The sequence below is a fragment of the Sphaeramia orbicularis genome, chromosome 24, assembly GCF_902148855.1.
Source record: "Sphaeramia orbicularis chromosome 24, fSphaOr1.1, whole genome shotgun sequence".
Taxonomy (NCBI): domain Eukaryota; kingdom Metazoa; phylum Chordata; class Actinopteri; order Kurtiformes; family Apogonidae; genus Sphaeramia; species Sphaeramia orbicularis.
In genome coordinates this window covers 25,917,077-25,936,245 of record NC_043979.1, presented here as the reverse complement: position 1 = coordinate 25,936,245, position 19,169 = coordinate 25,917,077, and the positions used below count along the sequence as shown (strand labels likewise).

The 19,169-nt window shown below is 38.1% G+C and overlaps 1 protein-coding gene across 2 annotated transcripts; it reads left to right on the top strand.

Moving 5' to 3' along the window:
* The first annotated feature begins 70 nt into the window (after positions 1 to 70).
* snx9b (sorting nexin 9b) lies at positions 71 to 18,662 on the top strand. Of its 2 annotated transcripts, XM_030128340.1 has the most exons (18): positions 73 to 356; positions 1,882 to 1,968; positions 3,091 to 3,165; positions 4,196 to 4,327; positions 8,617 to 8,782; positions 11,546 to 11,684; positions 11,833 to 11,917; positions 12,157 to 12,282; positions 12,445 to 12,562; positions 12,641 to 12,771; positions 12,968 to 13,071; positions 13,172 to 13,275; positions 13,436 to 13,513; positions 13,798 to 13,874; positions 15,195 to 15,284; positions 16,627 to 16,741; positions 16,830 to 16,921; positions 17,099 to 18,662. In XM_030128340.1, the coding sequence occupies exons 1-18, from the start codon at positions 345 to 347 to the stop codon at positions 17,144 to 17,146; spliced, it is 1,779 nt and encodes a 592-aa protein (XP_029984200.1). In that variant the 5' UTR covers positions 73 to 344; the 3' UTR covers positions 17,147 to 18,662. The 2 variants fall into 2 exon arrangements, with proteins under 2 accessions (XP_029984201.1, XP_029984200.1); XM_030128341.1 differs by lacking the exons at positions 15,195 to 15,284; positions 16,627 to 16,741; positions 16,830 to 16,921; positions 17,099 to 18,662 and adding an exon at positions 14,681 to 14,722 and having other exon boundaries at positions 71 to 356.
* Positions 18,663 to 19,169: the final 507 nt, after the last annotated feature.

Genomic DNA, 19,169 nt, shown 5'->3' with positions numbered 1-19,169 from the left:
TGTATTAAACTCCAGTGTGCAGCTGAACCGTGCAGGACCAGACCCTCTTTCCGGTTTCTTCTCCCTGTACAGGTCACTCCCTCCGCTGTCAGTTGCTCCCTACGCGGTTCTAACTTGCAGTCGCATTAACCAGTCTAGTCCCTGCCGCGTTTCCTCGTTTTTTGTTTCTTACAGAGTTAAACCTGTTGAGATAATGCGTTAAAGTCTGCGGTGTCTTCTGCTGGACAAACTGTCGTGTTTTCTTAGGTTTAGTTGAAAAGCAGCGGTTGAAATGTCCAGCTGAGGACCGGAAAACCTGAAAACCACAGGGCCTGTTTTTGGAATGATTGGTCAATACTTCGATAATGGCGCAAAAGGTAAATCCGACAACTTATCTAGAAAGTTTTAACATGAATCGGAGTTTGTTGTCGCCGTCAGTTTGACAGCTGTTCTAACATTTGTGAGCTGTGTTACACAGGCTCAGTCAGCAGCACATTCTCTTATTTAAATAACTAACAGTAAAGGCTTTTACTCGGTGAGCTGTTTATTAAAAGTTCAAACATTTTAATATTCGAGGTTAGAAACGTGTCGCAGACGCCCTAAATGACTGTCTTTACAGTAAATATGACACAAATATTTTTCCTATACATGGAAAATGTGTCTCATAAAGCGAGTGTCTTGTGACATTTTACTACCTTTCCAGTGCGGGTCATTTGTGCCTCCGTGGAATGCTGGGAAATGTAGTCTTTGGCGAATGAATGGCTTAATTCATTAAATATATACGGTCTGATTCACTCGGTGTACTAAGTAACTGAAATGTATTATTTTCATTATTAAGTAGGCCATGTAGTCATGATTAATGTAGATAGTTTTATCATTAATAAAACTGAATTACTATATATTTTTCTGTCAGAATATTTATGGACAATCTTGGCGTACAAAGGAGAAACCTAGAAATGGGTACGGGGCCTAAAGAGACTATTAAGTATTTTACATTTACATTTATGCATTTGGCAGACGCTTTTTTCCAAAGCGACTTACAGGGGAAATCCAATCAATCAATCAATCAATCAATCAATCAATCAAAATTTGGTTATATAGCGCCAGATCACAACAAAAGTTATCTCATAACACTTTACATATAGAGTTGGTCAAAACCAGACTCTAAGCCAAGACATCTTAAAGTTCATATCCCAGCCCTTTAAGTTTTATACAACTGTGCTCAGCATATTCTGCCATCAGGTTAAACATAACTGACTGAAGCAGGACACAAAAGAAAAAAAAAACAAAACAAAACTGCTTTTACTTCCTTCATAACAATGACTGGTTCATCAGAATCAAAACCATTGGCACAGAAGCCAGGTTAAAACTTCCTTGAGACTTGAGAGCATTCATTATAACATTAAAATAGAAATCTGCTCAGGGAAGAGCATGTAGTTCACTGAAAAGGAGAGTGAAGTACTATGAGACTGGCATTGTTTTGATAAACATACAGCACACTGACTTCAATCTGAACAGCTATATTTCTCAAGATAAATGGGTTTCAAATTAGACTTGAACTGAGAATTGTTTGGATATTTTTTATTTTACCTGTTACTGAATGTGTACAGGGAAAAGGACACGTGCACATGGGCCAGTTATAGAGGAACTGAAGGTTCTTGTGGGAAACTAAAGCAGCCAATGTAGTGTTTCTGATCTGGTTATTTGTTCATGCTGGTACCTACTTAAGAGTCAGCATAACAAGCCCAGAGGAACCTGTTTGACCTGTTTCAGTATAACCTTAATTCACTTCACAAGTCAGAAACCACTGAAAGTGTTTTTGGGTATTTTGATGATTTGTGTATTTGGTGCACAGGCACATGTATGTGTGTATTATAAAAACTTGCCTTGTGTGTCTTTCAGGCACAAGTTTTGTATGACTTCACAGCAGAGCCTGGAAACAACGAGTTGACAGTGAAGGAAGGCGAGACGATCACAATCACCAATCCGGTAAAGTCTTACAAGGACACATTTAACTTTGGACACTATTATTTAGTCCGATCACTCAGTTTTTGTTAGAATTATTTGATTAGTTTTGTCATTTCTTTTGTATTTTTTTGCATTTACCTTGTTTATTGAAAAGAATTGTTCTCATGAAAACAAATGTCAACTGCCTACATTGTTTCTGCATGATTTATTCTGTCATGGGTGATTATGTAAGTCTTTCAGTGCTAAAAGGGTTCACTTGGCCCACTTTTACCTGCAGGCGTTTGTGTTTTACTAATAATATAAATTCAAGGTTTTTGTGACATCCTGTATGTCACTGGCTTACAAGGGAATATGTAGCCAACTTCAGACAGAAATACTGAGTTATGTATTTCCATTCAAGCTAAATGTATGGACATGTGATTTTTTTTTTTTTTTTCTGTCCATATTGCCATGCCCAACTCATAACAGTTACTTCTTCATTATTGCCTTATTTTGTTAATGTATTCTGTTTATGGGCTCTAAGGTTGTATGCAAACTCCAACAGATGTGAACAGGAAGGAAGGAAGGGTAAAAAGTGATAAAACAGAGGGAGCAAACATGATGTCATTGCAGCCACTCACCAACAGATCAAAGGTCACTTACTGTGTGCTGACCTACATAGTTTTGTTATGGAAGTCTGTTTTAAGCCAATCAGAACAGACTGTATCAGGAAAAATGAATGTTTTTTTTCACTGCTAAATAAACTGACTGTGCAGGAATTTGTCCTGTTAGTATTCAGTGGGGTTGTTGTCAGCTTTGCACTTATTTTTACAGCTAAAAGTAAAAACTAGAATGCCACTGAGCAGCAGAAGCAGACTACGAAAGGCAAAGTTGTATTGTGTACTAACAGAAACACAGACAAAAAAGTAGGTGATTAGGAAATAGTTCCCCTTGTTCAGCTCCAGTATTATACACAAGACACTACGGAGAGAAATGGGAGAATTAGAATTATTGTGGAATGCAAATGTGTTTTCTCATACTCCAGTTAGTGTAGTGCATAGAAACACATCCTCAGGGTTTATTTTAATTAGATTTTCACTAAATATCTGGTCTGAGCCTATCCTGGTCTTTCCAGATGTTATAACTTGTCTTATTACGTTTCAGAATATTGGAGGTGGTTGGATTGAAGCACAAAACTCCAGAGGGGAGATTGGACTGGTGCCAGAAGACTATATTGAGGTAAAACAGAAAATCGCTGTAGGCCAAGACAAACATTTTACATCCTATACAGGACTGTAAATAGAACTTCCTTTAATTTAATATGCATGAGTGTGTATGATGTAGTAAATGCAGAAATATAGCTTTCTGCCGTTCAGTGTGTTTTTCTGTTTGATTCGTCTCTGTATAGTCAAGAGTTTACCTGTAACTTTGCTGCAAACTGTGGCGCTGTCTCTTGCCTTGAACTAAATATATAACAGGATGTGCCGCCTCTTGAGTTTTGCTGATGAGGGTGTTTATGTGTGTGTCCACTGGTCCAGTAACTGTGACTTCACCATGGGGATATGATTCACCCTGAAGATATTCACAAAGAGACAGAGAGAGAGAGAGAAAGAGAGAGAGAGAGACTGATTAAAAGTAAAGTCAGTAGAGTCTGTTTAACCTCACACGAAACAACATTTACTGTGACATGTTACAATGCAGCGTCTGTGTGTACAACAGAGAGATTGATATTAACTGCATGCTTTACAGACTCATATGGAAGTGTTTGTCTGTCTGAACTTAAGTTACCTTCCCAGCTGCTGTAGACTGTTTTTAATCTGCGTGCAAATCCTTAACAAACCAGATGAGGAATATTTGCACTTGTAGCTTATGCAATTTTTCATTTTAATGAAAAACATCAGGCCCAGCTGGGTTCTTAAACTACATTCTCTTTCATTGTGCATCTACTGGTAAAAACAAGATATGCAAACACAAAAGCTGCAGAATTCCAAAAAGAGCTAGCAGTGTTAGGTGTGGTAGCTTTTTATTGACTAAAGGCTAAGTGGATTTAAGAGTGTTAACATCAGTATAATATACCTGTTCTATCATATTTTGAGCAGGTACGAAAAGAAAAAATTGCAGTTTGTAAAGCCAGCAAATGCCAATGAGCTGTGATGATATGACCACAAAGGAATGTACCTTTGAAAGTCATCAGATCATACTGTATTATCTGGATTTGTTTTCATAATGCACCTGTTTTGTGTCTCTTCCTTTCTTCTTCAATTTCCAGCTCAATAAGTCGTTTCCGTCGTTTCCAGCAGCAGCACCTGCAGCGCCTGCTCCTAGTGTAGGAAATGTCGCAGCTCCAGACCTGTCTTTTTTTGACGCATATGCACCTGCATCAACACCTGCACAAAACCAGGTAAATGACTAACTCTGACACAATATATAAAGCAGAATACTGAAGAATGTGTTTGTTTACCTACTATACTGGTGCCTGTTTCTGGTCAGAACTGGAAGGTGCATTGTAAAATTAATTAGGTGCAAAGACAAAGTGAAAGACAGAAGAATCAAAAAACAAAATAAAATCCAGTATTGTGCAAAGGCAGAAAACTACAGAGAAATAAAACCACACTGGTACAACTTTGTGAATCATAAAAAATGATGCAATAAAGTGCAATGATTGAAAATCATAGAGGAATAAAATGCAGTAAAACACAGAAGAGTAAAGGTTTTTACATACTTTGCAAGGACAGAGAATTTTTTTAAAGTGGCAAGAACAAGAGCAAAGTTCATTCTGGCCAGGACATTTCATACTTCATGAGAAACTCAAATGCAAAACCCTGGGAAGTCCTTTACTTTTCTGCATTAACCACGCCTACTTCAAATTTCAGACTAATCACACAATAGTTTTTGGACACCACACAACAAAAAAGTTCTGCCTGGATGATGTGTCAAGAGCAAGCTGCAAGAATTCCCAAAGCAGGGCAGCGAGAAAAAATGATGTATTTTTTTTCTTGCAGCCCTGATAGAGGACAAATTTTTCTGTTCTCATGGAGTATTTAGTTACTTTTATAGTTTTTATTAATTCTTTTATATGGTTTTATTTGTGCTTATGTCTGTGTACAGCACTTTGGCCAACTGTGTTGTTTTTAGTATGAGTAAAAACCTTAATAAAGAAATCACATAAAAATAGAATGGAGAGTACAACTTGAAACATGGGAAAAAAGAAAATATTTTGCAGGTGTTTATTTGTACAGATGTGTTTTAAAAAGCCTTTAAAATGAGGCACTAGCTTAGCAGATCTGACACTGAGTGGGAATTTGTTCCACTGTGTTGAGCTACAATAGTAAAAAGTTGATCCTGGAACTTCTAACAATAGTGAATGAAATAAACCTATAGTCTTATATAAGAGGTCTAGACCACAATAGTGCACCTGCCATACACCCATCATTATTACTCCTTGGTTAGCCTCTGCCTTCTCCACAAATGTGTGCAGATGTTTCAGAAAACATAAAAAGCAGAAGCAAGTGGTGACCTCAAGCGTTTTTCGGCTGACGTTCGTTCAGCCTGTGTGAACCCCACAGAGGCAGAAGTGAGAGCAGCTGCAACTGAAGATAATTCACCACGCTAATGTCATTTATAACTGACACAAGTTTTTACTCTTGTAAAGTAAAACAATAGAGGAAATAAGTATGCACTGAAATCATTTGTTGTGAGCAAGCAGGAAGTTCCGCAAAAATTACAATCCTGCTGGTTCAGGAGAAATTTTGCGCACAGTAAGTGATTGAGTCAAAGCAGGAAATGTGTCAGCCGTTATCTGTCAGTCTCTCACTTTCACCCACATATATAGACTAATGCAAAAACAACTACTTTAGCGTTAATTAAACCCAGGGCTTTAACCTTTTCTAACTTAAGGCCCACTTCTGATTGTTATGAAATATCCAATGACAACTGTCCAAAAATGGTTGTCCAACATTTTTTTTTATCCAAAATAGAAAAGGAAAAAACAACCTGAAAAAATAGGCTGTAAATATGTGGTCTGACAAAATAAATACTTATCTCTGCCTACCATTGTGAATCTAAATTATATGTATATATGAGTTTTTAGTGGCGCAATGTTGTCTGTGGCATCACTTCTTCATTTCTAAATATAATCCGTTTTCTGCCATTGTATCTCAGGGAACATTAGCTGATCAACATTGGTAAAACGCTTTTGTCTTTATACAATGATGTGTGGTGACTTCAATGGTAATGCCCAAATGTAGCTCACCAATGACATTATGGATTTTATTAAGAGTTTTTTTTTTTTTATGTGAGATCTTGAACTCCTTTAGATGTATAAAATAATTATCTCTGTAAATGACTGAAACATAAATGTCTAATTTTAATAAAACCACAGGACAGGACCACTGCCTCATTGAAGCCCACTAGTTCATCTCATAGATTTTAGGATGAGTGCATATGCACATTAGTCATCATCACAAAGAGACAGATATGTTACATGTTAAAATTTCTCAAAACACTGTGCTACCTGGTGGGATTGCTGTAGTTGTCTGTATTAAATGACAAAATCATAAAAACATTCATTAATTAATGAATGTTTTTAATGTGCTTAAAGTAAGAATACAGATTCTCCAGAACTGTTAAATAATTCTTAATAGGAGTTTATAAACTTAGATCATTTAACTTATCATTGATGCAAATAGGTACCATGTGCACATGGAAAGAGGCCACTTCCCCAAACAAAAGACACAAAAGAAGACAGAAGAATTAAGTCTGTGTGGGGACTCAGAAGTAGATAATATTAAATGGGTTATGTACTTAAGAAGAATTTTTGCAAAGCAATTCTAAATGTCCCAAAGCCTATTTTATTGCTTTCCACCATGAACTGATCCACAAAAGGCACAAATTGGAAAACTCAGAATGAATCAGAATGCAACAGACCATGTATTTGTTCAGAATTTCCTGGAAGACCCCCGGACCCCAGCCTAAGTGTCGTCGTCAGTGTCCATGGCTGACTAACCCATCCACTGCTAAGTCTGACCCGTCACTGCCAGTGCTTTGTGATGATGTCACCTTCTTTTCCCCTCAAGGTGGATGCTGGGACCTTGAGTCCCCAGCCAGACACCCCAGACACCCCTGTTTCCCCCTATCTTTCGTCCCCCGATGAGGTAACTGCCACTTGGGGGTGGTGGGCGGAGCCAGGGGAATGAGACCAATCCCCTCCACCCTCACCTGTTCCCTGCCCCAAGTTGTTTTTTAATTTTTTTATTTATCTGCTTTAGCAAATTCCCCCTCCTACTCCTGATGCCTGCAAAAAGCATGATGGCAACTGCCTGTGTTCAACTCACCCTACAATACCCACACCTACACACACTGTCTGTTGAACCTTTGGTATGTTATCTAGGTCTGTCATGTTAATGGAATTTAAGATGACGATTAATTATTTTATTATAACATATTGTTTTCTATTAATTTTATGCCATGAATATGATACAGGTTTAATTCTACATGAAACTACACCAAATAAATAGAAGAGTATTTATCAGCACTGAACACAGAAATAAAAACAGATGTTAATTTGTAAGTAAACTTTGCCTGTTACTCAAGTTTACAGAGAACTTTTTGTCAATGATTGGAGTTTAGCCATAGCAGAAGAAATCAGTGCAACAAGTGTGGCTGTCAAACCTCAAATGGTGGAAAATGGCAGAAAGATGAAATTTCTGTAAGTTTCATCCACATGTTTATTTTTATACAGCTGAATGGATGAATGGAGACACTTATTATGACTATGTAAAATAACTGCGCTTGTCTCAAATAATTGCGAATAGTCAGTTATGTAATGTTTGTGACAGGCCTGTACAAACATACACACTTGCACATCACCAATCAACTCTCACACCCTTTTATTTCAATGTATGAATCAGCACCAGCAAAACCTTAAAGGCTTTAAAGATCAGAGTGGATAATTCTCACATCTCACATTTAATCAACCAATCACACTGTCAAATCATTACCTCAGTTCTAAGTGATGATCAGAATTTTAGAAATTTAATAATTTTTTGTAAAGGATATTTTAATGCCATTATGTAAAAAAAAAAAAAAAAAATTGTGAAAATGCTGGTGGGGAGTTTGTTTTCCTTGCTCTACTCCATTTTTTCTTAATGTCATCACAGCAGTTTCTGTGGTTCTTTTGTTTTTCTGTACGACATTGTGCATTATGTGGTGCATTTACCAAGCCATGTGTCGACATCCATGTTTCTTTTGCAATAAGATGATTGCAACCTACAGAAACACGCATACACACATGCATGCCCAAGTTTGCCTGCCTTATGAGCATGGCATGCAGTTTCGTTTCAACCTGTAACTACTGTAAATGGTGTGTGTTGGCTAGACAATGCATATTGTGTGTGTATTGTGCATATTTATTTATTAATGAGCAACATGAGCAGTATTTGGCATCATTTTAATAGATTTTTCTGCATGTGTCAGGAAGTGTTTGCTACCACAAAACACATGACTAAACTTTTTTGTTTGAATCAAAGTCTGCATCATGCATTTGAAATAGCATGTGTTACATCTACAATCTGTCTGCTTCTCTTTGAATAAACTCCAAACTACCAGACTTCAGTCTACTCTGTCTTCTCTCCATCCAGATTGGTCAGTTCTCTTTTCTTCCCTGTTTCATTCTCACACTCTCTATTTCAGGCTAGTAACGGTAATGATCCCTGGTCGGTATGGAACGCAGACCCCTCGGGGGGTTCCTCCAACAACTGGGCGTCCAATCCAGAGGGAACCCAGACCGGAAAGAGTGCTGCCCCCGATCCCTGGGCCTCCGTTTCACATGGCCACCCTCAGGCTTACCAAGGCCCAGGTAGGAAAAGCTTATGGAGTTATGCAACCATGTTTGAACGCTGTAACATGCGTCAGCAGTACACTGAAATAACCGTCAGTCATTTACAATTTCAAAATACCCCTGTGTACCAACAGCAAAATATGTATTATAGAGGTGGTTCTGATATATGAAGACTGCACTATGATGAGATCTCATTAGGGCAGAGGCCAATGAAGCATAAAACCAACCAGAGTGTAATAGAACATGGAACAGGAGGGAAGTATTTTGTTTGGAGAAACAAATCTGTCTTTTGACCTTGAGGTTAAATGAATACTTAATTTAATATCCAGCAACCTCTATATTTGAACTGTGTTTTGAGTCATTGGTTATTATTTGCTAATTTTCTCTGACTCCTGTATTTACTGCCTTACCTCATGTGGTTGTCGTTCTTCGTCGGTGTGTGGACCGGTCAACTAAGTCATAATTTAGTTTTTGCCAGACTGGAAAAGTTAGCCTCACTCATGACTCAGAAGGACAAATTACTTGACCTGTTTTTTAAATTCTTGAGTTGTTATTGTAAAAAGAGAGCTGGGTGAATGAATGGCATAAGAAGAGAAGAATTAACAGAATTTTGTTCCTTTCTTTGTTCCTTGCCAAAGGCATCTGCCCATATCCTTACCTGATTGATTACACAGGTATCTAGTGCATCGCCTGGTTTTGTGTCTGGTCTGGTATTAAGAATGAAAGTTTATAGACTGGGTTTGCATACTTACCAGCATGTGTGTGCCATTTAGTTTGTTTTATTATATGAAATTAGGGAGATTTTTCTGGTTTTACTTGGTGATATTTGAATTAATTGTTAATGTTTTTGCATACTGTGATGTGAGAAAGTCTTTGAGACCTGTTTAATTCTTTTGATAACATTGTAACATGTAAGAGGAGTGTGACTGAGCTGTATTAACCCTTAAAATGTAGAACTGCTTTTTCAGTGGCCTTGAATGTTTCAGTGCATCTAACCTTTCTTAAGGGATTTGTCACCATTTATTATCTTATACTTGCTATGTCCTGTGCTTTGCTGTTGGCAAATATATAAGGAGATTTTTGTAGTCTGCAAAAGATGAATATTTCTTACATGTATTAGTCTTTGCTGAGTGTTTTTGCTTACTTTCATATTGAGGTTCCTGTTCTCAGCATCTAATGAAGACATTAACGTATGATTTTGCCTGTGTTTGTAAATATTGTTTTACTGATTGCTTCCGAAGCCTTAAAATCTTATTCTGCAGAGTCTGACTCAGACTCTCATTTTGGCTGGCATCCTACTGTAGTTATAAACCTAATTTTGGAGTGTCCAGCACTTGGGAAAATCATTCTATTTACCTTTTACCAGTGCCAAGGGATAGAGGTTCTTTTTTATTGTATTGTATTTTTTAAATTTGTATTGGTACAAAATTAAACCCATTAAAAAATTATTGGCCCCTGATTTCTCATAACTATTCCAAAACACTGGAAGAAATAACAGATTCTCTCTCAGTCCAGATAAAATGTACAAGTTTTTTTCTAATGTTTCTGTTCAGAGTTTGATACTGTCAGGACATGCTCTCAGTGTTCAAGTTTAAGAGATGGACCTATCAGTAGGTTTATGAATTGCAATTATATTCCAAGTTTTGCATGTGCAGTGTGAACACTTGAAGCCATCTCTGGATGTAAATTTGGGGGAGAAAAAGGGAAACACTTTAAATGAGCTAGAGAATGGTTATAGAGCAGTTTTGGTTCAACCACAAAGTCAGACATTATTATTTAAAGTACAGTCTACTCTCGTTAAACCGCCCACCGTTATACCGCCATTTTCGCTCACCGCCGACCAAAACCATTGCACAAAAATCCCCAATGCATTATTCCATTAGCTACCGCCATTTCTGCCTATCGCCATCCGCCAGCCCAGTTCCATGCACGAACAACACTTATATCATTGATTTCCCGACCGTTATACCGCCAGTGTGATTGCCATCGAGTACACATAAATTTTAACAATGCACTGAAACAAACGCGCCAGACGCTGATCGCGACAAGCTACGAGTAGGTCTACGGAACGGCCACCGTTCATTTATCGCAGAACACACAGTAGGTCAGGATGTCGGGAAGAGGACGTGGGATTAAGCCAAAGCCTCAAGATGATGGGGTGTCATTTCCCGACACGGTATAATAATGCTAAAAATGTTTCCCCACTTTAAATGATCCCTTACAACATAACAGAATCAAGATTTATTTAGAAACGCAATTAGAACGGGTTAACGGAGGCAGCATAGACATCATATAGTAAAGACATGCACATTATGGACGCAATCCGTTGTAACGCCATTTTCGCTATACCGCCAATTTGGCCGTGAACGGAAGTTGGCAGTATAACGAGAGTAGACTGTATTATATGGGGGGGGGGCTTTGTCATGTTTTATAACACAACTAGAGCACATCCTGATACTGATAGGTAATTTTTTTTTTTTTTTTATCATATTATAATACAGCTTGAAATACAATAAATAAGGAATTTAAAAAATAAGAAGTATGGATTCATTTAATCCATTTAAGACTTGTGCAGTTTATTCATTAAAAAGTTGTGTGAAATAAGTTTTCATTTCATTTCAACAGGAAGACAGTGCACTTTTTGTGATGCATGCAATCAGATCACACATTTCACTCTTATGGACAGCTGGACACCCTCTCGCTGCACAGTGTACAGTAGGACTTTGATAGTTCCTGTGAGTAAAAACATAACACTTAAGGTGTGCATGCATTCAACTACAGGAGCAGATGATGATGAGTGGGACGATGAGTGGGATGATGTGAAGTCCACTGGAGGTTATGCTGAATCAGAAACTGGAGAGGGCGGAGCAATGCAGAGGGGCGGTGCTCATGCAACATCAATGAAAATCGCCCTTAACAAGTAAGCATGAATAAGATACAAATAAAAATAAGCCCTCTATTTTAGTCAACAGAAAGTTGACTATAGAAACATTAAAACTATCAGATCTTATAGGTGAAAAAGTTGAGGGCCAAAGAACCTCTAACTACTTTTTTTCCCCTCTGAACAGGTTTCCCGGGTTTTCCAAGTCTGGTCCTGAGCTCTACCTCCTATGCAAACAGCTCGCTAAAGGCAAAGACAGGCTACCAATCTATGTATGTTATCTTTATATAGCCACACAAAATTGTATACTGTGTGATTGTCTTTACCTGGAACAAATGGTAACTCCAGATGGAAGTGAGTGTTCTGTATCATAATTCAGTCAATCAAGCCAATTTTATGTTTTCGTAATGTGGATGACTTATGAACAACAGGTTAAGTTGATATTAAATTGTATGGTTTCACAGGAGCTCCTCTTTCTGTCAGGTTTCTAAAACTTATGTTTTCTTGTCAGATGGGAGAAGTTGGACCAGTGTGGTTTTACCCAGAAACTCAGCTAGACTGCGTAGTAGCTGACCCCAAGAAAGGATCAAAGATGTACGGCCTCAAGAGCTACATAGAGTACCAAATCACACCCAATGTAAGTCTTAATCTATTTAACTACTGAGGCTTTCAAATGGTTGGATTTGTGCTAAAGTAGGATAAAGTCAGCGGCCAACCAAAAGATCATTTGAAACTGTGTATACGTTTGATCAAATTGCACTTTTAATCACATGCTTTTTTTAATCTGGTTTGTGTGCAGACGACAAACAGGCCTGTTAACCACAGATACAAGCATTTTGATTGGCTGTATGAGCGACTCCTGGACAAGTTTGGGTCAGCCATTCCCATTCCTTCTTTACCAGACAAGCAGGTGACAGGTAGGTGTATAGAGAAAGAGAGAGACAATAGGATGAACATGGCTCGAGACAACATTTATAAATGTTTTCCTTTTCCAGGGCGTTTTGAGGAAGAGTTCATTAAGATGCGTATGGAGCGGTTACAGGGTTGGATGACCAGGATGTGCAGGCACCCTGTCGTTTCCAACAGTGAAGTGTTCCAGCTATTCCTGTCATACAAAGATGAGAAGGTATGTTCCTTCAGCTGTTCTTTGATTCACATGGTTTATTTATTTGTTGTCGATTGGTATTATTTCTGCTTTTATTGGAAAAAAAACAATAATAGACAACTTTTAATACCTTCCTGCCATAGGGAAAAACTAAGATGTTGTTTTCTGAAAAGATAGAGAGACTTTTAACTGCAAAATGGGAAATGAATTTGTGCAGGACTGGAAGACGGGGAAGAGAAAAGCAGAGAAGGATGAGACGGTGGGTGTTATGATCTTCTCCACAATAGAGCCTGAAGCTTCAGATCTGGACCCTGTGGAAGTGTGAGTTAGATTAGTCTTTACTCCACCCTCCTTTAAATAACAAATATTGGATCAAGAAAACAGTGAGTCATTTGCATGTTTTTTTTTTTTAAATCCACAGAGAACAGAAATGTGAACAGTTCAGCAGGTTTACCAAAGCCATGGATGACGGTGTGAAAGAAATCCTCACAGTGGGCCATGAGCACTGGAAGAGGTGTACAGGCCGTATGTAAACACTGCTGATGCTTCATAAATGCTTTTCCATATACAGCCCATTTTTCACTTTGAGCTGTAACTACTGTTTATGTTTGAGGAAGTCATTATGTTTAGTATTTTGTCAACGTAACATAATGCATTCACACGGTTTGTCTGTGTCCCTTCACAGCTTTACCAAAAGAGTACCAGAGGATCGGCAAAGCCTTCCAAAACCTCTCCTCTGTCTTCACCAGCAGTGGATACCAAGGTAAACCGATGAATACAATTATGACGTCAGGTACTGAATTGAGTGCCTTAGGCTTTTTCCCAGGCAAACATACACATGCTAATTATATTTGTTCACTTGGAAACTGCAGGTTGTTTTGATAGCGTTGCTCTCATACTTTAAATAGGCTGTTACAATCGACACGTTATCATTATAACGGTTGCAGTGGTTGTTATTCACTTTGTAGTTGTTATGCTGACATCTTTTTAGGAACAAACTAACACAAGCAGTAGAAACATAGAGATGAAATATTTTTTTGTCCATAGGTGAATCAACACTGACTGATGCCTTGACTGCAGCAGGGAAGACATATGAGGAGATAGCTCAGTTGGTGGCAGAGCAGGTGTGTACTCTGTCTAATACTTCTTATTATTTAACTGGATATGTCTTCACTCTCACTCACCTGGCATTTACTCTTAATTCAACACATTTGAGCACAGGTCCTGTCCATTAAATTGATTTTTTTTTTTATTTTTTATGTGTGGTTGCATGAATTACTTATCCATAGTAGCTCATAGTCAGGGCAGAAGAACAGCTGTAGAAGCAAAATGACATACTGCTGAGGACGGGGCTGGGAGGAGAAAAAAAGTCATGCTGTATTTAGAATATTTTTACCACTTTACTTTGCCATCAGAATGCCCTGTTTTCATTCCTATGCATAATAACCCCCCTTTCCTTGGTCTAAATATTCTAACTGTAACAGCAAACTGGGGTGAATGAGCCTTTTGAATGTACCCCACACAAGCAACACACACACACAAAAAAAAAATCACTTATCTCTTTTAAGATCCTCACTGTGAAGCAAAACAAGTCTTGTGGTGTCTCAAAAGTTTTTTTAATCTTGGCCTCTTATCAGCCTCATCATTTTGTGTTCACCTCAAAGTATTTCAGTATTCGCATGTGAACATCATTTCCTGCTCCCAGTCAGTGTTTACATCCTAGCTGTGTCGTTGCAATGACCCCTTTAACCTAGTGTTCTATGTGTGAAGTCTGTATCTGTAAAGGAAGTGGCCAAGGGCAAATTTATTTCTAGTACTTAATTCTTGTGTTTCAATGCGTCTTTTCCTGAAATTGTGTGTAGTCCATAGTTTGGTGGTGTTTGGTGTGTAATAAAATGAAATCTGGACCTTTCTTTTGGTCACCTGACAGCTTTCAGAGGGACGATATGTCTGGTAAGCTAATGCTGCTCCAGAATTTTTTTTTTTTCCTCACAGGTCTTGCATAATTGTTTTCTTTAGTCAGAATTAATTGTTGGAGAGTATAAAGTTTAAAGCAACACAGAGCACCTGTAGTTAAAACATTGTTTAATTTACTCCCAGTATACATAACTTGATGCACTGCAGAGTAAATGGTTTAATATTATTGGTTCCTCTTTTATTTGGGTGGTTTTTGTCTTGGTACAAAAGCTCTGTCGCTGTTCATCTGAGCCCATGGTTATCATGACAATCTGCCCTGTTGTAACCTTATAATTGTAACGTCTCACTTCAGAACCCTGCTAAAATTAAACAGTGGGAAGTTACTCCACTGATGTAATCTTATCACTTTCAGACCCTGTGTTATTTCCTTTTTCAACTTTGTCTCAGTTTTAGATACTGATACATACTGACTGTTCCTTTTTTGTATTCATTTATATGTTTGTTTTTCTGTGTTTCCCCCTTTTCAGCCCAGGAAAGACCTCCACTTCCTCATGGAGACCAACAATGAGTACAAGGGTCTGCTCGGATGCTTCCCTGACACCATCGGAGTCCATAAGGTACATTAACTTTATCATGTTTCATTAAATAAACGCAGATTGATGTATTTCTGTATTCTGGGTTTAGTCCCTGGTGGATTTACTGATTTATGAGTATTGAGTCAGTCTCTCAGTCTCCTATGGTGAGGAAAACTAACACCACAGGGCTTTTGACCAAATGTCAGAAAATGATGGGATGAGATGAGAACCGCTGAGAAACAATTTTTAGAGTCAAAGAAAGTGACAAAGCAACAAAAGCTAGAAGCACTGTTGTTTTCATCATTGGACACAGCTTTAAATGTAAAGATTAGAGTTTAATGCTGAAATCACAGAATGTCATCTATATGGGTGAGTTTGATTATGAGGCTTATGAAGGTACAAAGTTCTTATGTGATTTATTATTGCTAAATTTGCCTTTTGTTGATCCATGCTTCAGACTAAACTGTGACAGTTCTGACCTTGACACGAACTGTACAGAAAATAGAAATAGTTTGAGATTTTACTTTGACTCTTCTGTCTAAAACAGAGCTAAGCTAACAGAGCTGTAATGTAAATTATCAGCTAACGCAGCAGGTAAAGACGAAAGACAGTGTTATTTTGGTGGGCTGTCAATGAGTTTTAGTTTGAAGAAGAAAACTTGATGATACCATAATACAAATGTGTGTAAACAATGACCTTTATACTTTATTCAGTGAGTGATACAGTCTGTGGATACGTAGTTCTACCAAAACCACCAATGAATCAACACTAAGTATGTTCTTGTACGTGACTTCCACCTGCTGTTGAGAGTTTGATAGTTCAATACCACATAGAACCCCTTAAAGGCCTGTTTACACGACAACATTTCACCCAAAAACACAAAAATATTTCCTTTGCCTTGTTGGGTTTACAAAACAACAGGGTGAAAACAATTTCCGTTTACATGGGAACACTGGGAGGACCTAAAATGCTGCAGTATGCGTGCCAGGCTGATAGTCTGCAATATAATGTTGTAGTGACAAACCCCACATGACGACTGGAAGAAATACAGTCAGCTGTTATTCTGTCCCGTTCACACATGGCAATTTGAAAGAAAGTTTTCAGCATTTTCACTGAAACCTCTGGCTGACCTATTGATAAGGCAACAATGACTGTTGCATCTGAGAAGAAAAATCCACTCAAAAGTATGCCAAAGTTTCTGTTGTAGGTCTTCTAAAGCAATGTTTGTGTGTTAACAGGAGGCCAAAACACAACAAAACCTTTGTGTTTCATCCTAAAACCTTTGTCGTGTAAATGAGGCCTAACAGTGCTTAGTGCTTTAATTGCATATTGGATGTAACTGAAGACTGCTGCTTTATCATTTGCTTTTTTTGCATTCTTACAGGCTGCCATAGATAAAGTGAAGGAGGGTGACAAGCTGGTCGCCACCAGTAAAATTACCCCTCAGGAGAAAGTCACCATGGCTAAACGACTCAGCACCATGTCTTATGCATTACAAGGTAACATGTCCACTCCACCACCTTAAAATGCAGCAGTTTTCTGTTTTTGTGAACTGATATCTGAGGTGTGTGTGTTTTTGTGTCTTAGCTGAGATGAACCACTTCCATAGCAACCGTATCTATGACTACAACAGGGTCATGCAGTTATACCTGGAGGAGCAAGTCAAGTTTTACGAGACGGTAAAGGCATTTTTATCGACCATCTATCACAGTAAATTGAACTCTGTGAATACCCGTCCCTTATGCTGCCTCATTGCCTGTGGAGCAGTTACACAGTGCTTGGATACTAAAGATCCTAAGCTATCCCATAATCACCCTCTTCTTTTGTGTTTATGATGTTTTTTTCTGAATCCTCAGATCGCTGAAAAGCTGAGACAAGCACACAGTCAGTTCACTACAATGTGAAAGAATGATCATCTGTCTCGCACTACAGTACACGACAAGAAGAGCTAAACCCTCCCAAATATCCCTGCTTTATACTGCATTCTTTTCCCTTCTTTTAATTTAAACTTCACTTTTTCACTCTTTTTTTTTCATTCATCTATTCCTTTGTGCTCATGCCAACAGTCCCAGCTTATGGTGTTACTTTTGTTCACTACTCCCACAAGTGTATGAGCACACAACAAACATGTGCAACAGTTGAGAATGTTTGGAAACTTTTTGTTTGTTACCAGCGTGCCACCAATGACAGCAGAATTAAATATGCTGCACACACACCCTTTCCTCTGCCCAAATTCCACAGCTTGGCTATTATAGGAGGTGAACTTCCAAGCCCCAGTTTGTGGGTTTGACTCGATGCAGAGCTTCTCTAATGTGATCAAAAAGTGTTAAAACTAAAGGTGCCGATGTGCATGTAGTTCTAAAATAACATTCTGTGCATGCACCGTCACAATACTCATACTTTTTAAAAACTTTGTACATTTTTAACACTGTGGGAAGGATATGCACATGTTGAAATCATCTACAAAGTGATGAAACAATGCACTGGCACCAGAAACCAAAGTCATCCTTCCTTGTCAGTAGGAGCGACAGGAGGGTTCACAACTAAATAGAGCACTGACAGAAAATCAGAGCTTTATCTGTGTTTTATTTTTCTTTTTTTCTAGTCAATTCTGGATGTCATTGGGTGGAGTTTCATTATTTTTGCTTCTATAAATAGTTAATGTTTTCAATAGCAGTTGTCCAAGAACTCAAGTTGTGATGCTTGTGTGTTTGTGTGTATGTGTGTGTGTCCTCTGTATGTCCACACTGCTGGCAGTGCCGAGGCCCTTTCATTCTGCACTTCCTTAATGTTTAACAGGAAGCTCCATCTCCTTCCTGTTGTACCCACGTGCCTTAAGTCTTTGAGGAAAATAGAAATGCTTACATATTTGCCCCCAGCCTGTGAACCATGATACTGCAGTTTACATTTTAGAAAAGACGACAGTGTGGCATAAAAATACTGAAGTGTTGGATTGTTTTGTATTTTTCATTAGAGCTAAAAGTAAATGACTAATGCCTCCTTGTACGACATGCCACACGTTACCGGTCCAGGTTCTCCTGAAGAATATTTGTCCTTTTCTCAATAGATTTTGTTTTATATGAAGGTGTATTAGCACTATGAAGTATAGTCTGTGCTATAAAAAGAGTTTTGGACGGAGCCATGGAATGTGTCCCATATGCAACCTTTCTTTTGCCTTTCACCACGCAGTTTGCAATCAGCCTTTAATCTTGTTCACTTTTTGTTTCCTTATCACTTATTATATTAAATATAGAAGTGATAAATAAATCTATAAATATATATATATATATATATATGCTTTTGGACCTATCAGGTGCTTCTTGTCATTGAGATACTATTTTATGTATAGAACTATTTGCAATATGTAACTCATAAAGAGGATTAAAATTCTGTTTGATTTATTAAACAATGATTTGTACTCATTATGGCTCATTTGTTTGTGTGCCTAAGAGAAACTTAGTCTTGTTCCCTGGCTGTTCAAAATGGACAACACACTACTCACACACTGATTTTACACAGTAAAGCTCTTATTCACTCCAGCAGATTCCCGTCTAGAGATGGAGAAGAATGAGAATGACTCTGCTGCCTGTGCAGTGGGTCAAAGAGTGTGTTTGTGTAGCCTTGTCGTGGAGGAAGTGAAAGGGCTCTTTTAGCCCACATTCAGCTCTTGCTGGCATCAGGTGCAGCTGGATGTGTAGGCCACACAAAGCAGCTAGACATGAGTACTTGTAGATCAGACAGACCACAGTTTCATGTTTTATGTGTATGTGCTTTGGTTTGACCAGATTCAATGAGCTGCACATTTCAGCCACATCATAAAATTAACTGCTGTTAACTCTGTAAAGCAGAAATACCCCAAATTCTTTCTTAGATGTGGTTGAAAATTAATTTGTTAGGAAGGCAGTAGGCCTAAAAACAGATGTTGAT